This window comes from Malania oleifera, chromosome 13 (assembly GCF_029873635.1).
Source record: "Malania oleifera isolate guangnan ecotype guangnan chromosome 13, ASM2987363v1, whole genome shotgun sequence".
Lineage (NCBI taxonomy): Eukaryota > Viridiplantae > Streptophyta > Magnoliopsida > Santalales > Ximeniaceae > Malania > Malania oleifera.
Window position 1 is genome coordinate 80,294,812 of NC_080429.1, and position 17,624 is coordinate 80,312,435.

At 36.4% G+C, this 17,624-nt stretch overlaps 1 protein-coding gene across 2 annotated transcripts in view; it reads right to left on the minus strand.

Annotated features, from left to right (window-relative positions):
- Positions 1-1,413: 1,413 nt before the first annotated feature.
- Positions 1,414-17,624, minus strand: part of LOC131146001 (ceramide synthase 1 LOH3-like) — a 25,649-nt gene continuing 9,438 nt past the window's right edge. Inside the window, exons 2-6 of one of the 2 annotated variants that reach the window (XM_058095218.1) lie at positions 4,593-4,831; positions 4,243-4,398; positions 3,775-3,960; positions 2,431-2,615; positions 1,414-1,717 (exon numbers count right to left, since the gene is read on the minus strand). In XM_058095218.1, the coding sequence (XP_057951201.1) occupies positions 1,686-1,717; positions 2,431-2,615; positions 3,775-3,960; positions 4,243-4,398; positions 4,593-4,831 (798 nt within the window). In that variant the 3' untranslated portion in view covers positions 1,414-1,685. The remainder of the gene's footprint in view (positions 1,718-2,430; positions 2,616-3,774; positions 3,961-4,242; positions 4,399-4,592; positions 4,832-17,624) is intronic. The other variant, XM_058095219.1, reaches the window with a different exon arrangement.

Here is a 17,624-nt window from a genome sequence, read left to right on the forward strand (position 1 = left end):
CATTACTGTAGATTAGTGATTTAGCACATGCTATGCTATGCGTGTGTAATATATATTTATTTTTTTAATATAACTAATTTTTTTATTTTTTAAATTCATTTATATATTTGTAACATTGACTCACTATGAGAACATGAATTTCTATATATCATTTAATAAAATATGATATCTTAACATTTTTTTATATAAATTATTTTCAAAATCAATCAACATTTGATGAGTAGAAAAACCATCTTCCCCCTTTCTAATATAATACAGTGTCCTGGGCTTCATTTTAGGTTCACTCTTTGGATTTTCTGGGCCTGAGTGCTGCCCAACCTTTGAAGGAATTGGATGGAAGGCAGCTCTATTGTCATATGCTGGGTTTATAATTATTTTTTAAATTTTTATAGACGACTCTTCTTTTGCACATTGAGTCGACCATAATAAAAGGTTTCTCTTGCTCAGGGAAAAAAAAAAAAAAAAAAATCCTCTTTATACTATATGATCAGTCACCAATATTTGGGTGTTGTTTAGGAAATAGATTATTTATTCTGATGCATCCTTGCTCGACTGATTACATAAACCTCAATAATTTGTTGGACACTTTAGGCTTGAAATCTTAAGAGAGAAAAAGGATGAGAGATGGACTTCCTCTTGTTCTGCAATCCAAGCAGTATAAAAAATTTTCATAATATAAGAATTTAATAATTTATAAGTGTTATCATCTCAAATCAGAAAGACTATGCAAAAATCATGATTTCATTTTTGCTTGCTAATCATTATGCACGATATAAAAAATTCCATGTATTTCATACTCTACCTGATGCAAACACCCTTTCCAATAAAACCATCTTGAAATATTTTGTCTGAAAAGAAAAAAATAGAGTTTACAAGCCATTACTTTGCGCAGGCAAAAAGAAATCCAACGAAATTTAGTCCAGTATGGAACCCTTTTTTGCTGCATCAAAAGCTATAACTAATAGTCAAATATTACTCAAATACCTTAAATTGGGATCTAAGCATCATGTTTTGGCTATAAGTTGACCCACATCTCGGGCCTCCATCACAGCAAATTGTAATCGCATTTCGGCAAACAATCTTCCTCCCAACAATAGTCTACCAAGTATCAAACCTATAACCTTTCTTCTAGACTGCCACTCAAATCATCTAAAACTACAATAATCCAAGTGCTATGTTTACTGGACTTGACCCATACCCCAAGCATTTGCCATTTGGGCTAGTTGTCGTTACGTTTCACCTTGGCCAACAAATGGATTCCAAGTTTGAGATGGCAGAAGGAATATTACATCCTGATCTAAGAATTTCCTTGTAAACAATCTTCCAAAAAGTGAAAAATTGCAGTAATGTATTATGTAGGCCAAAAACCAGAATAGGATAAGTCTCTTAACAACGTTTTTCTCAAACCCCTAGTTTGAATCACAACATATGAAGTTCTATAGCAAGAAGGATCATGTCATTTACAAATATTTTGATATTTTCTTTCTAACATTTGAAAATGGGAGGCAGTAGATATGAAATATACACCTTAATTGAAGCTTATGTGCATGAATGAAGGCAATAGACAATGTAGATCTCACCAAAAGGATTGAGGACTAGAAGTTTGAATATCCCTTTCTGAGTGATTAATTACAAAACATAAGCACATAGGCACATGCGAGCATTGTTCTTCAATCAATCTTTGTTCAATCATTGTGTTCATCATCACCTTCAGAATCTGCACCAGAAACAAAGTCATTCAGGATAAGAAATTGAAGGAGACGTAAAGTTGATAAAGTCTATAACTTCTTACAGTAAATTAGAGAGGTGGCTAGTAATTCAAACAGAAGTATTACACTACCACAGCTATAAGTTACTACTTACTGTTCCACAGAAACTGGGATATTTTAACGAAGACATTAGTGCAGGCTAGTATGCAATATGAATTAAGCATATTCTTCGGATGATAAAGACCTAACTCCCAGTAATGGCAATAAAGAATGGTTGATGAGGGATGGTATTTCTACAGTGTGCTACACTCGGGGGTAGATACAAGATAGGGGCCAGCGTAATGATTATATGTAGAAGAGAAAAAAAAAAAACAGAGACGCACATGTGCTGACACATATCAGCAGTGTTTAATGGACATTAAAATTGCTATCTGCTATCCTATGATTATTCTTGTAGAAAAGCCACCCATTCTACTTCAATTCCCTCTTCTTTTTCCTCAAGAGAAGATAATCATCTCAGTTTGTCCCCTTTGAAAATGATTCCTGAAGGTCTAAACACTTTTATAATCTAAGCCGCTTGGACTCATGAATCAGTTCTACTGGCTGTACCATAGTACCTTCTTCCAACTTAGTTATGCTCAGTACATTTTTTTCTTGTTTATTTTTCCATGATTTGCACTCACATAACTTGCACCACATAAATTTAATTAGTGCTTCTTACCAGATCGAACATCATCACTCAACTTGCCTCTTGCACGGATTTGTTCTATGAGCATCTGAAGCATCAATCTCCACCAATAGAGGTGAATAACAAGTAAACAGAAAAGAAGTGTGTTAAACAAATAGTAATATATAGGCGCATCCAACTTATGCTTGTCCATGTCCAGGGTCAAAAGAACTTCATAGCTGCAATAAAAAAAGAAAAGAAAAAATCAAACAGAAGGATTTGTGCAGCTTTACACTAACATAAGAAAAAAGAAAAGGGTAAATTGAATGAAACAAGTTGCTTGTTCAACACATAAATCAGGGGTTTAAGAGAAAATACCCGAAGCAGCTAATACTTTTTTTTGATCAAATGGTAAAAGCGTATATTGATCAAAGTACGTATGTACAAATACTCTGGGCATACCCAGGCCAATCAAACAAGGTATTACACCAAATTGAAAATACATCCAAAAACCCGGGCATACCCAGGATCCAAAGAGAATCAGCCAATCTCAATACATTCAAGTCTAGGCATCCCTTAAAGAAATCATACTATTTCTTCCTTACATAACCGAAACAAGACAACTTTTAACAATTGAATTACATATTGACTAGAAACATATCATATTTGTTAAAAACTGCTGTGAAGGTGTGTCTTTGAATTACTTTGACTAGCTCCAAAAGAGAGATTGAATGTCCCTCAAATCTGAATTTGTTCCTAAAGTTCCAAATATAATAAACTGTTGCAGCCAAGGCAATTTTCCGAAGCAGCTAATATTGTAAGGCATGAATATAGGCCCTTACATTGAAATAAATCAGAAATTTTTGTAATCTCAAAGCCCTTTATGGGATGCAGTTGAAGTAACATAAGAGCTCTTCAAAAGAACTATATAAATGTCTTTAAAATAAGCCATTTTATTGCATTTTGGTGGGGGCGTTAATTCTAAAGCTGTCATGTGAGTCAATATGAAGTAGGAGCTCCATGCTAATTTCCAGATTTGTAAAATAAGCTAGTAATATATTGAGCTTTAAATAGTTCTCTTGCATGGACTCCTAGATCAACCAAAATGGAAGGAGTTCCTCAGCTAAATAAGGAAAAATTATGCTGGAAGACTTTTCTGGTTTCATTCTTGGCACTGTAGATCTGCTATTTTTGTATAATGAAGTAAGTTCCTTGTGATGATGGAATTATTCTTGAGAAAACCTCTTATTCATTTGTATCACCATTTTCTTGCAGGAAGATTTATTTATGGGGAGGGGCGGGGGGGGGGGGGGGGAGTTGTGCTGCTGGAAAGCAAATTGAACAAATTCAAATACAAATGAGCATCAATAGGTATCTATCATGCTGCAAACTACTCACCTTGTGCTCCGTATTATCCAGAACGGATAGTAAACAATGCGAAGTATTGTGAAGCATAAAACAAACATAAGAAAAGAACAGCTAGAAAGCCATTCACAACCACTATATTTTGACATCTTTCCAACTTCTAGAAATACATCACTTGCATCATGGAGAGCTAAAACAACTGAACCAACACGAGCAAACCTGCAAAAGACAGCAGAACTTTGTTAAGATGCAGAAGAAACATATGTCATCAGATTAAATTGTAACTTAGAAAATCAGAAAGAAAATTTTTGAATGTGCAGCACACCTTTTGATTTTTTATGTGCAACTAATATGCATACCATGCCAAGACTAAGCATTTTTTCAGTGTTTAAAGATGTGCTAGTGACTTCATATAAGGCATCCCTCATGCTTTCTTTGTGTCGTCAAACTTGAACCCAATTCTTCATTGGTAAACTAAAGCCATAGCCTCTAAAGACAAACCTGAATATGTAAGACAATACGATGAGTATGACACTTGCTAAGTGATGGGCCATTGAAACCACAAAGTCCGAACGCCTTGTTTCCCAAAAAACTAAAGCAAATATTGAATATGTGTAGAATCCAGCAGCATACATGTACAATCCCTTCAATTTCAGTCTGGGTATCACATAAGAAACAGCCAGTTGACATTTCAGATGAGATTATCATGGTCAATGGTAATTATAATACCATTGCAAGACTCACAACAAAAACACCTACATTAAAATATGCCCAAACATATATGTGAAAAATATCATGGTACTTAGTATAAAAATAAAAAGACTCCCAGATAATGAGTTCAGAAATCATACTTAATTTTCTGATCAGGCCAAACCTGATTGCCAGGACCAACCCAAAAGTACTTTGTGTTAGTGAACCAAGGCTCATCATATGTGACACACACAGCCAAAATCTCTGCAGAAAGGAAATAGACACATTTCCATGCTGACTCCTTGAATTTATTGATTATCTTGACTTTGTTCCTCTGACGCCGTGTGTCAACATCCAACAAAGCATGCCCTTTTCCAAGAATCATACGTCTGGCAAATTTCTGCAATAACCATGAATATTAAGTTCAAAATGAGCTAATCTTGGAGAAAGTTATGGCACAAGTAAGCAAATGTAAACAGAATAAAACAGTATACAGTGAATGAAAAACAAAAGCAAATTTGTCAATTACTAAAAAGTGCACACTTAAAAGATTTTTACAAAGACTATTGCGAACAGCAGTACTAAAACAATTGCTAATCAATAGCCCCCAAAAAAGCAGACCACTAACAGAAATTGGTGCCATTATAACTTATAAGCAGTTGGAAAGGAGCACAACTGAAACTCAAACTTCTTTTGTAGAGATGTTTTTTCTTGACAGATCTGGACCAGGAATGAGATTTATCTCCTCCCCACATAATTTGAAGATCAGGATGGTCACAAGCTGTCCAAACTTGATTATGTTTGCAAGTGTTTGGATTACTAATTTCCACATCACACTATAAATCATGGAAAGACAGTCCAATTAATAGACAAATCACATTTTCAAAATTATTGGTTCTCTCCTTAGAGGTTCTCAAAACCACACACAACACCTTTAGGAGACATGTATGGAAAGGTTGCATGGAAAATTAAGAAAAGAAATATGTGTTCATAAGTGTGTCTTACTTCCATACCTTGAAACTTATAAGCCAACCCATGGATAGCCCACTTGAATGGCACTGTGGTGCTTGCTCCACAGCACATGCAAATATAGGTGCATGAGCAGCAAGGGCAGTAGGCAGTGGGCAGTGAGGCGCTAATGGTATATTGTATCGCTTCAGTAGAACATGTACTGCTTAACAAGTTTTCTCTATGCAAGTGCAAGAGCAGGCAGGGTTTAGCCAACCTTATGTTAGGACATGATTTTATTTCTAACATGGATTATCTTATATTATTTGGGCCCTCTAAAATTTAAACATGGAAATTGGCAATTACAAGGAGAATTTTAAATTTAAATTTGTATGCAACTCTACTAAGAAATGACTGTCAAATATTATTAAAGAAGGTGTTTGGTCTCTATTTAAATACATGCAGGCAATTCAAAATATCTCTTTCTGCATTATCCATTTCTGTATTCATTCTAAAAATTCTCTATGGAAATTTGTATCCTTCAAATAAAAATTTTCAGCATCTTCAAAGGACTTATTAAAGTAGCATAATCAAACTGCTTTCAAATGTGCTGGTTGCAAACAATTAAAACATTGACTAGGCTCTATGGAAACATTTTCTAAAAAACTTGTTGCAAACTGTATGGTACGGACAACATGTTATTGCTTGTTTAGGAGCATTTTTTTCCCTGCATTTCTAACAATCTTAAGACGAAATTAGAATGACTATGAAAGACACAAGGTTCACATTCTCAATGCTCTATCAGACAATTTATATGATGTTTAACAGAAGAGACAAACCAGAAATTTATGTCTTCATAAAATGAAAGATGTCAAATCTATATGTCAGCAATTTAATGAACTTCAATGCATCTTACGACAAATGAAACAATTGAATATGCATATGGATGAACTGATTGATGTGTTGTGCATAACTGATAAAATTCTTCCTACATGGAAAGATCATAAGAGTCAAAAATACACATAGATTAAAAAAACAAAAAAAAAAAGATTGATTTATAAGGATTTGATATCCCACCATTTTTTAGTTGAGAAAGTGTTAACGTAGCAAGAAATAAAGGGCAACAAATTGGGCAAAATGAACAATATAGGCAATCCTCGAAAGTGCATATGATGAAGGAAAGGAATTCAAACATTGAACAAATTTGAAATTAATAAAAGAAAAACTAAGAGACAAGGTTCTTTCTACAACCAAAACAAAATGAAAATAGATTCATGCTATTATTGCGGTAAATTGGAAATTATAAAAGAGAGTACAAACATTTTAAAAATAAGAAAAATGCACAAAAAATGCAACAAGAAGTATGTGTCAGAAGCAAATGTACTGCAGGATAACAATTCGTGGTGGATAGATTGAGGCACGTGTGCAAGGACAAAAGCCTATTCTCATCTAATGATTTTCTTGTTCTTAATTCTTACTAAATTAAAAGGACTCGACTAATTAGATCATTATGAAAGGGGGAGGAAGAACTAAATTAATAAAAGATCAATACCTGTTCTTCTTTCTTCTCTTCTCTGGACCTCCACGAAGTTGTAGAAGGTAATCTTCCAATCCCACTATTATGTTGGTGCCTATGTGGTGGCTCTATGCCTCTCCGTCAGGCTCTTTCAAGCGAGATAGGACTTCAACCCACACAACAATGTTTACTAGAAAGGAAAATATTTAAGAGAGAGAAGAGATATGTCTTGAAACAAAATGAAACTTTTATTAATTTTTCCTCTCCGAACAATAGGGTCGGAGTTCCCTTAAATAGGCTAATGCCTGTTCTCAAGGGATAAGTACAACCTCGCTTTCTCCTTGATTTGACTTAAAGAAAAAGAAAAGATTCCTTCTTTAAAAAAGCTAAAGCTACTTTAATAAAGAAAATAAAAAGTAAAGGGACAACACATCATGTCTGTTGACTCACTTTACAAAAAGACAAGACAAATGGAATCTCTTTTAATAAAGCTGATATGACTTGTCGGATCATCCTTTCGATGAGGCCTGGATATGACACGATTTTGGACAAGCGTTTGATATGACCCTACCGATTAGTCCAATTAGTCTAGCCTGGGATATGACGAAATTCTGGACTATCATCTGGACTGTGCATCTGGCAAAGATCCTGACTATCTTCAAAGATCTTTTAGGGCTTCGATGATTTCTTCATCTTTGTCCTTTCTTGCTAGTTCTGCTAATACTAGCTAGATATCACTCTTCATTGCTTGTGTTGACGGAAGATGATATTCCCAGTCTTTGATTTGATTTACCACCTTTCTTGCCTCAATTGCATATTCGGCTAAACTGGCTTCTTCAAATCGCTAGAGATATTTTCCCTCAATAGAAATAAGGGTTTCAAAATTTGCAAAGAACACACAATCCAAAGCAGACCTTGCTTCAAGGAGATAGATTCCCTATAGGTTCTGAACTAACTCGTAGAACTTTCTATGTTTCTAGAAATCATCCCAATCTGGTTCTTCCTCATGAAAATCTAAAACCTATCCATCCGTCCAGTCCTCTGGAAAAAGGTTCCAAAACAGTACTTTCCTTGTCTTAAATTATATTGGCTCAATGTATGCTGTCCACCATAACCTTCCTGGATTAGTGAAGTTTAATACATATTCTACCAATGCTAGTAGAAAATTAAAGGTCTGTCCTGTTTTATTGAAACCGAAGAATTGGACATCTCCTAGCCTTAAGGCTTTCTGAACTGCAATTAGATTCTTAGGGTTAAAGTTTCAAGGAATGTGTAATTTTGGAATATACATTCCACTTCTTATCCAATACTGCTTTAATTCCGGGTACTCCGAAATTCCGATTATCGCTCTAGTAGCAAATTTATATTTTTTAAGTTGTATATCCATTTATACCTTTAGGATAATCTGCTGATGAATGAGTGCTGCCATATTTTCCATATAGATTACTTTGTAGTTATCTAAAATAAATGCCTCAAATTCTTCAATCATTTCAACTACTTCCTTGAACCTGATAGAGAATTCATCGTTTGCTAGACTTACTGGTTCTTTTAGTAATCCTTCCAACGATCTTCTCTTATCTTTTGAAATATCTAGAATCCTTCCCAGAAAGTCTTCAATACACAGATCTACTTCTTTAACCTTGTTGGTTTCTAAGTAGTCTTCATCCTCGCTAATCAAGTTACATTCCTTATTTTCTTTGATTGCGAATACCTCTTCTTTTTCTGGGTACATTGCATGCTATAATGCTCATATTGGCTATAGATAAAACACTGAATATAACTTTTTATCTTTTTTCACTTCCTTGCTGCTTTCTACAACTTTGTGAATAGACTTACTACTTCCTGTAATTCCGCTTTTTGCATCACGAACTGGGATTGGTTTACTGCCTCTTCCCCTTCTTCTTTCTTCCCCCCTGAAAGTTGAAGGAAGATACTTCTTTTCCTAAACAAATTTTACAACCGGACAATCTGCTGGTTTGTGAATTTGTTGACAAAGAATGCATCTAATTTGGCTACTACTGCTGGCCATTGAATCTGCAAGCATTGAGATATCTTGTTAGATAGTCTACAATAATATTTTCTTTACCCTTTATATATTCTACTAAAAAAAGTAATATTACAATTCGTTCCTCCATCTAACTAATCTAGCCTGTGTGAATCGTCTCAGTTTAATTCTCATGAAATTCTTAATATAAGAACTATCTGTCCTGACGATAAAATGCTTTCCTAGAAACAATTCATTGCAACGAATGCTTTTGACTACAGTGAGAAGCTCTTTCTCGTGTACTGGATAATTTAGTTCTGCACCATTAAAACATCCACTCCAATATCTACAAAGATGTTCTGTTTTATCAATCTTTCTGATTTTTAAAACACATCCCCATGCTATATTGGATGCATCCATTTCTAGAATTATTTCTAATTCAGTCCCATCTGGGTATTCCAATCTTGGAAGATCCTGAATCTCCCTTTGGAGGATTCTGATTACTTCAATGTCCTCCTTCTCCCATTTCCATGGCTTCTTACTAGAAACCTTTTTTAGTATGGGAAACGATTTTTTTGCAAGATTCTAGATAAACCTTCTTGCATAATTTAGAACTCCCAAAAAGCTCTGACACTGCTTTTTATCTGTGAGTTCATCAGGAAATTGCAATAGATTTTCTGCTATATGCGGCTGGAGCTCCTCTCCACTTCCTTGGATTTTTAAGCCCAAGAAATCAATCTAGGATTTAGCCCATATGGTCTTTCTTTCTAAAAGAACCATTCCTTTTCTTATGAACACCTCAGCCACCTGCTTAAGGTGTTTGTAATGCTCCTCTAAATTTCTATTGAAGACAAGGGCATCATTGATATAGATTGCCACAAACTTTGTCATCCCTTAGAATGCTTTATCCATTCTTCTTTGGAAAATTCCTGGAGCGTTCTTTAATCCGAATGACATAACTATCCATTCATACAATCCTACTGGGGTTGTAAAGACTATGAGACCAATGGCCTCTTCTTTGACCTTAATCTGCTAGTATCCTGACTTAAGATCAAACTTAGAATATACCATTGGTTGCTCTCTTCGAATCCTATTCCTTAAGGATTCTTGATTTGGGAGATTATAACCATCATCCTTTGTGGCTTTGTTTAATTTTCTATAATCAATCACCATTTTGGCCTTGCCTCTAACCTTTTCAGCGTGATTCGTAACCATAAAGGTTGCACTCCTGTGCTGACTTTGGCTATGTCGAATAAGTCCCAATTTTAATAATTCTGGAATTTGCTTCTCAAATTCCTCTATCATTAACTTAGGATAAGCGACCCCTCTACTACGAATAATCGTGTTTGGATCTTTAAGAGCAATGTCAGCCTTAGGCATAGCTTTCTGCCATAATGCTTGAGGATTATCTGACCAATTTTCTGAAAGCATAGCCTTGACTTCTTCAATCTGGCTATTACCTTCAAGATTTCTCCTTCAACCAAATTTCTTCATTCATCAAGCTTCTCTCGATAAACATGTCTTTCCTCTTTCCTTTCTATCATTACTTGGCTTCTACCACTTTTGATAGAAGACAAAGTAGGAATAAAATGGTTGTCTAATATAATCCCTTCTGCAAATACCATAAACGGCTCATATCTCTTTAAGGATTAAATTCCCTAGGAGAAAATCATCTGGTAACTCTGGAATTAAGCAAAGTATTTGCTCCTCAAATACTCTACCATTTAGAGTTATCTAGACATTTCTTGCTATTTCTCCAATCTGGAGTAATGCACTGTTACCTACTGTAACTTGAAGATTTGCTGATTCCCAATTCACTTTTGGAAATGTGATTTGTATACATGACCAAGTATATCTAGTATCTATAAGGGTTGTACATTCTATCCTGCTGATAGAAATGTTTACAAGTGTTGCCCATTCTTCGATATTGGCACTTAAAATGGATGTTCCCATATATGCTACATGAGATTGGTCTTCTTCCTCATCTGTGTAGATAGGAATTCTTATGGTTCTCTGACCAACTATCCTCCTACTTTTTGATTGTCTTAATTTAAATGGTTCAGATCCTTCTGACCTTACTTCCAAATTAATATCTTCAATCTTCTCTTCTATGAAGTGTTTGTCAATCTCAACATGCTTCGTGCGATCATGTTGTACTGGATTTTGAGCAATACTTATGGTAGTTTTTGTCAGTTAGATGTGGTGCCATAATTAGTCTCTCTAATTATGGCATGATTTTATATTATTTCTGTAGATATTTTGTGATTAGTAAGCTGATTGTAGTTGATATTCTGTAATTAATAGGATGATTGTAATTGCCTTATTTAGTCTCCTAATGGCTGCAATTGCTGATTTTCAGCCTTGTAACTGACGTTTCTATTTACTATATAATACGAGAACCCTCACAAAGAGCAATCCAATTGACATAGTATCAGAGCTTTATCTCAATTAGGGTTGTTCTAATTTTATTTTATTTTTCAGTTCTTTTCTATGGGTAGCAGCAATTTCTAGGTCGTCGGCAGTTTCTTACTGTCGGTAGTTTTTTGTTGGGTTTCTGGTGGGTGTTAAACTGCTATTCGACAGTTTCTGTTGTGTTGGGATTGGGCAGTTGGTTGATTCTATTTGCTTCAGAATCTTTGGTGGCTGTTGGTGTTCTGTTTCATGACAAATCTTTGGTGGTGTTGATCTGTGGTGTGTTTTTGCTGCATATCTTTGCCGATTCAAGCTTTTGGAGGTTCCACCGAAGGTTGTTGACACGCGAATTAGGTTATATTTTTTGAGATTCAATTTTTTGTTGGGTTTCATCATGTCTTCTAGTGATTCCTTTGGGGCTTTCATCATGTCTTCTCGTGATTCCTTTGGGGTGTGTTTTACTAGAAAAAATTACTTTGCCTGGGAATTCCAGTTTCGTTTATTTGTTACGGGGAAAGAATTGTGAGGCCAGATTGATGGTAGTGATCCAGCTCCTACGGAGCCTAAGGAGTTGGCCAAGTGGAAGGTCAAAGATGCACGTGTGATGTCCTGGATTTTAAGGTCGGTTGACCCTCTAATTGTGCTCAATTTAAGGGCCTATAAGACTGTGAAGACTATTTGGGAGTACTTGCTCAAGGTTTATCACCAGGATAATACTGCACGTCGATTTCAGTTGGAATATGAGATAGCTAGTTACACTCAAAGCAATCTCTCCATTCAGAAGTATTTTTCTGGTTTTCAGAATTTATGGGAAGATTTTCCTGATGTGGTTTATGTGAAGGTACTTGCTGCATCTATCTCTGCTGTTCAAGCTGTTCATGAGCAGAGCAAAAGAGATCAATTTCTAATGAAATTGTGCCCTAAATTTGAGGCTACTCGTTCAAATTTAAAGAACTAAGATCCTTCACCATCTTTGGATGCTTGTTTTGGAGAATTACTTCGCAAGGAGCAGCGCCTTCTCACACAGGCTGAGTTCTAGCAGGGTGCTAACTTGAATCCCGTTGCCTATGCAGCCTATGGGAAAGGGAAGGGTAAGGATATGCACAAGGTCCAGTGTTTTGGCTGCAAGGAGTATGGTCATATTGCAGCCAATTGTGCAAAGAAAGTGTGCAACTATTGTAAGAAACAAGGCCACTTTATCAGAGAATGTCCCACTCGACTTCCAAATCGTCACGCCACTGCTTATCAGGCTACAGTGAACACTTATTCTGCTCTAGGGATGTCCTCAGCTTCATCGTCTGCCGCTGGATCCTCTAGTATTACCCCTGAAATGGTCCAGCAAATGATTATGTCAGCTTTCTCCGCCATGGGGCTTCAAGGAAATACTTCGCATAAGTCTTGGCTTATTGATTCTGCTGCATCCAATCATATGACCAAATCATTTGATGCATTGTGCAATGTTCATCCATATCATGGTTCGTTGCAAATTCAAGTAGCTAATGGGAGTCAGCTATTAATGAAATAGGAGAAATCAATCCTTCATTCAAATATATTTATGTTCTCCTGGACTATCTAATAATCTTATTTTGGTTGGCCAGTCAGTTGAAAAAAATTGTGATATCCATTTTTCTTATGATGGTTGTCTTGTGCAGGATCAAGTGTCGGGGAAGATACTCGCGAAGGGGCCTATAGTTGGCAAGCTCTTTCCACTGTAGTTTTCTATTCCTAGTAGTTTATCTTTGGCTTGTATGACAGTTAATACTCCGAGTGAAGTATGGCATAAACGTTTGGGCCATCCAAACTCCGTTGTGTTGTCTCGTATGTTAAATTTTGGTTTTTTAGGCAATAAAGAACATGTTTCTAAACACTTGTCATTTGATTGTTCTGTATGCAAACTTGGTAATAGTAAGACTCTGTTGTTTCCTCCTCATGGTAGTCTTGCGGCAAAATGCTTTAATATTGTGCATAGTGATGTGTGAGGCATTTCTCCTATAATTTCTCATGCTCGATATAAATATTTTGTGACATTCATAGATGATTTCAGTAGATATACTTGAGTCTTTTTTCTTCGGGCCAAATCTGAGGTCCTATCTGTTTTTAAGAACTTTGTCGCATATATTGAGAACCAATTTTCTACATGTATTAAGATGTTGTGGTCTGATTCTAGTGGAGAGTACATGTCCCACGAGTTTCATGACTTCTTACATCATAAAGGAATTGTCTCTTAGCGTTCTTGTCCTTATACTCCTCAGCAAAATGGGGTGGTAAAACTATGGTTTTAAATTGCAGTTGCAGGTAGCGTAACATAACAGTAACGGGTGTAACAGGAAGCGGGAGTAGCAGATGTTACATAACGGGAAGCCAGTGAAACGGGCGTAAATTTTTTTGAAGCACGCACAATCTTGTGCATATTAGCGTACTTGCATGTTTTAAGCTTTTAGCCCTTCTTAGAAAGAGTTTTAGTGTATTTTGGATCCTTTAGTTCAAGTAACTAAGTTATTGGTAAGGGCAACAAGTTTACATTTGTTTTAAACTACCATTGATAGAAAAATTACGTCTGTGTGTGTGTATTTATACTTCTCATAGTTCTTATCCGTGATAAATTCTTATGTGTGCTAAATTAATTAATAGAACAAAATACATTATACACTCCATTAATCTATTAGACACATAAGACATACAAATACTACAAATATAAAATAGCTAGAAAAGAAAGATGGTTGAAGTTGAAAAATGTAGAACATATATATCACATTACTAATATTATCAAAATAAAATATTTTCCTAACTAGTATTTTCAAATTGTTAATTAATGCATCTATTGTGGGTATTTAAAGAAATAGTAAATTTTGTATCATTGTCATCCTCATTATAATCTTTTCCCCCTCTCGCCACATGGTATATAGAGAATGATTTAGGAAAGAGAGCGAAAAAGTAAAAAAAAAATAAAAATTTGGTGTAATAGTCCTATATCGGTTATGTAACGGCCGTAGCGGTCTTTACGTAACGATTGCGGTTCGTAATGGGCACTATGGTCATGATTTTTCTTCTCACTGATTTCGCGGTGTGTAACGGTATCGGTAACCCAAAAAACTGTTACGTAATGGCTGCGGCCTTTATTTAAAACCATGGGTGGAACGAAAGAACTGACACCTCTTGGATGTTGTTCGCACCTTATTGCTTGAATCATCTGTCCCATCTAAATTCTGGGTTGAGGCATTATCTACTACAGTATACTTAATTAATAGATTGCTTTCTCAAGTCTTGAATTTTGATTCTCCTTATTACTGTTTCTACCATCAGCATCCTAGCTATCTTAATCTGCATATTTTTGGATGTGTTTGGTTTTTTCATTTACCTCATCATGAACGTCACAAACTCTCTGCTCAGTCTGTTAAATTTGCCTTTATGGGTTATGTTATTTCCCACAAAGGTTATGTTTGCTATGATTCTTGTGCTAACAAATTTCGAATATCTTGTAATGTTGTTTTCTTTGAGAATCAATGTTACTTTCCTACACATGTTGAGTTGTTGCCTGAGGGTATTCCACCTTGTTTTGATGAATTGCCATCTCTTCCTAACCGGTTCAAACTCGGACTTGTGTAAACACGACGTCGACCAACTCTGCCTCTTCTAGGGACTGACCCTTCATTTGAAACCGTTCCGATGACTTCTCCTGAGATTGACATGACATCCGAGATAGGTCCGATCAGTTCTCCCATCCCTCCTGAGCCTAGTCCTCGACGATCTACCCGAGTATCACGTCCTCCTATTCGGTATGATGATTACCACACTTCTTTTAACACTACTTTGTCATCTATTTCCATTCCTACATGCTTTTTAGAGGCTGTTAAACATGAATGTTGGAAAAAAAGCGATGGATGAGGAACTGCAAGCTCTCCACGACAATTATACCTAGGATATTGTTCTTTGCCCCTCTACTGTTAAAGCCATTGGTTGTAAATGGGTTTTCTTGATTAAGCTCCGCTCTGATGGGAGTCTAGACAAGTACAAGCCATGCTTAGTTGCACTTGGAAATAGGCAAGAATATGGGGTGGATTATGAGGAGACATTTGCTCCTGTGGCAAAGATGACTACAGTGCGTATGATTCTTTCAATTTCCGCTTCCCAAGGTTGACCACTTCACCAGATGGACGTAAAAAAATGCTTTTCTTCATGGTGATCTCAAAGAGGATATTTACTTGAGTCCTCCTCCGTGTTTGTTTTCTTCTCGTCTTTTGTGGTATGTAAGTTAAAGCGATCTCTCTATGGCTTAAAACAAGCTCCCCGAGCGTGGTTTGAAAAATTCAGGTCTACTCTGCTTCGTCTCTCCTTTGTTCAAAGCCAATATGTCTCTTCTTTGTTTTTGTGCAAGACTCCGAATGGTCTCGTTCTTTTACTTGTATATGTCGATGATATTGTCATTACTGGCACCGACTCCAACTTGATTGATCACCTTGAGCAAAATCTTTAGGCTTCTTTTCATATGAAAGATCTTGGTCCTCTTACGTATTTTTTGGGTTTGGAAGTGCACATGGATTCTTCACGTATATTCTTGAATAACACAAATACACCTAGGATTTGATTAGGCTAGCTGGTCTTCAGGATTCGCCTTCGGTGGATACTTCTATGGAGGTCAATGTGAAATATCAAAGTGAGGAGGGTGATCTTCTTTCTAATCCCATTGTGTTCTAACAGTTGGTAGGGAGCTTGAACTCTTTGACTATTACTCGGCCTGATATTTCCTTCGCTATCCAGTAGGTTAGTTAGTTTATGCAAACTCCCACGTCACCTTCATTTAGCTGTTGTTCGTCGTATTATTCGATATCTTTGGGGGTCACTTGGCCGTGGGTTGTTCTTTCCAACTGGCTCTCCGCTTCGCCTTGTCGCTTATAGTGATGCGGATTCGACCGGATGTCCTGATACTCGGTAGTCTGTCATGGGCTGGTGCATGTTTCTTGGTGATTCTTTGATCTTTTGGAAAAGTAAGAAACAAGCTCATGTTTCTAAATCCTCTACTAAATTCGAATACCAGGCAATGTCTGCTGCATGTTCTGAGATTGTCTGGCTTCGTGGGCTTCTGGCTAAGCTTGGTTTTTCTCAATCTGATTCTACTCCTCTTCATGCTGATAATACCAGTGTCATTCAAATAGCTGCTAATCCTGTTTATCATGAGAGTACAAAGCACATTGAAGTAGACTGTCATTCTATTCGAGAAGCCTTGGACTATATCTCTGCCTCATGTTTCTACTCACCTCCAAATAGCTGACATCTTCACGAAGGCTATGACACGACAGCGCCATCAGTTTCTTGTGGGCAAATTGATGCTTCTGGATTGACCAACATCAATTTGAGGGGAGATGTCAGTCAAATACAGTGTCATAATTAGTCTCTCTAATTATGACATGATTTTATATTATTGCTATAGATATTCTGTAATTAGTAGGCTGAATGTAGTTGATATTCTGTAATTCATAGGCTGATTGTAATTGCCTTATTTAGTCTCCTAGATGGCTGTAATTGCTGATTTTCAGCCTTGTAACTGACGTTTCTATTTACTATATAATACGAGAACACTCACAAAGAGAGGTACTCAATCTAATTGACAGCTTTGTTGTCACAATACAACTTCATTGGCATGTTCACCGGCATCCATAGCTCTTCAAGAATTCTTTTTAGCCATAGCATCTCACAAACTCCATTAGCCATAGCCCTATATTCTGCCCCGGCATTGCTCCTTGCATCCAAATTCCATTTCTTGCTTCGCCATGTGACCATATTTCCCCAGACATAAGTACAGTATCCTAACGTGGACCTCCTATCAATAACTAAGCTTGCCCCAATCTGCATCAGTGTATGCCTCTATGTTCTACTGTGTGGTCTTTTGGAAGAGTAAACCCTTGCCTAGAGTACTTTTCAAGTATCTAAGAATCTGACAAATTGCTTCAAGATGTTTCTCATAGGGTGAATGCATAAACTGGCTTGCCAAACTCACAGCAAAAAGCAACATTGGGCCATGCATGTGATAAGTAAATTAACTTTCCCACCAACTTTTGACACCAAGTTGTATTCACTAGATCACCTTCCTTGTCATCTCCAAGTTTCTAATAGTGATTTATTGGAGTGTTTGCTGGCCTACAACCACTCATCCCAGTATCCTTAAGGAGATCAAGGACACATACTTCCGTTAGGAGACAACAATGCCTTTCTTTGACCGAGCAACCTCCATTCCAAGGAAATACCTTAGAGAACCTAAGTCTTTGATCTCAAATGTTGATGAGAGGGAAGTCTTCAATTGGTTCACCTCAAGTACGCCATCTTCAGTGAGAATTA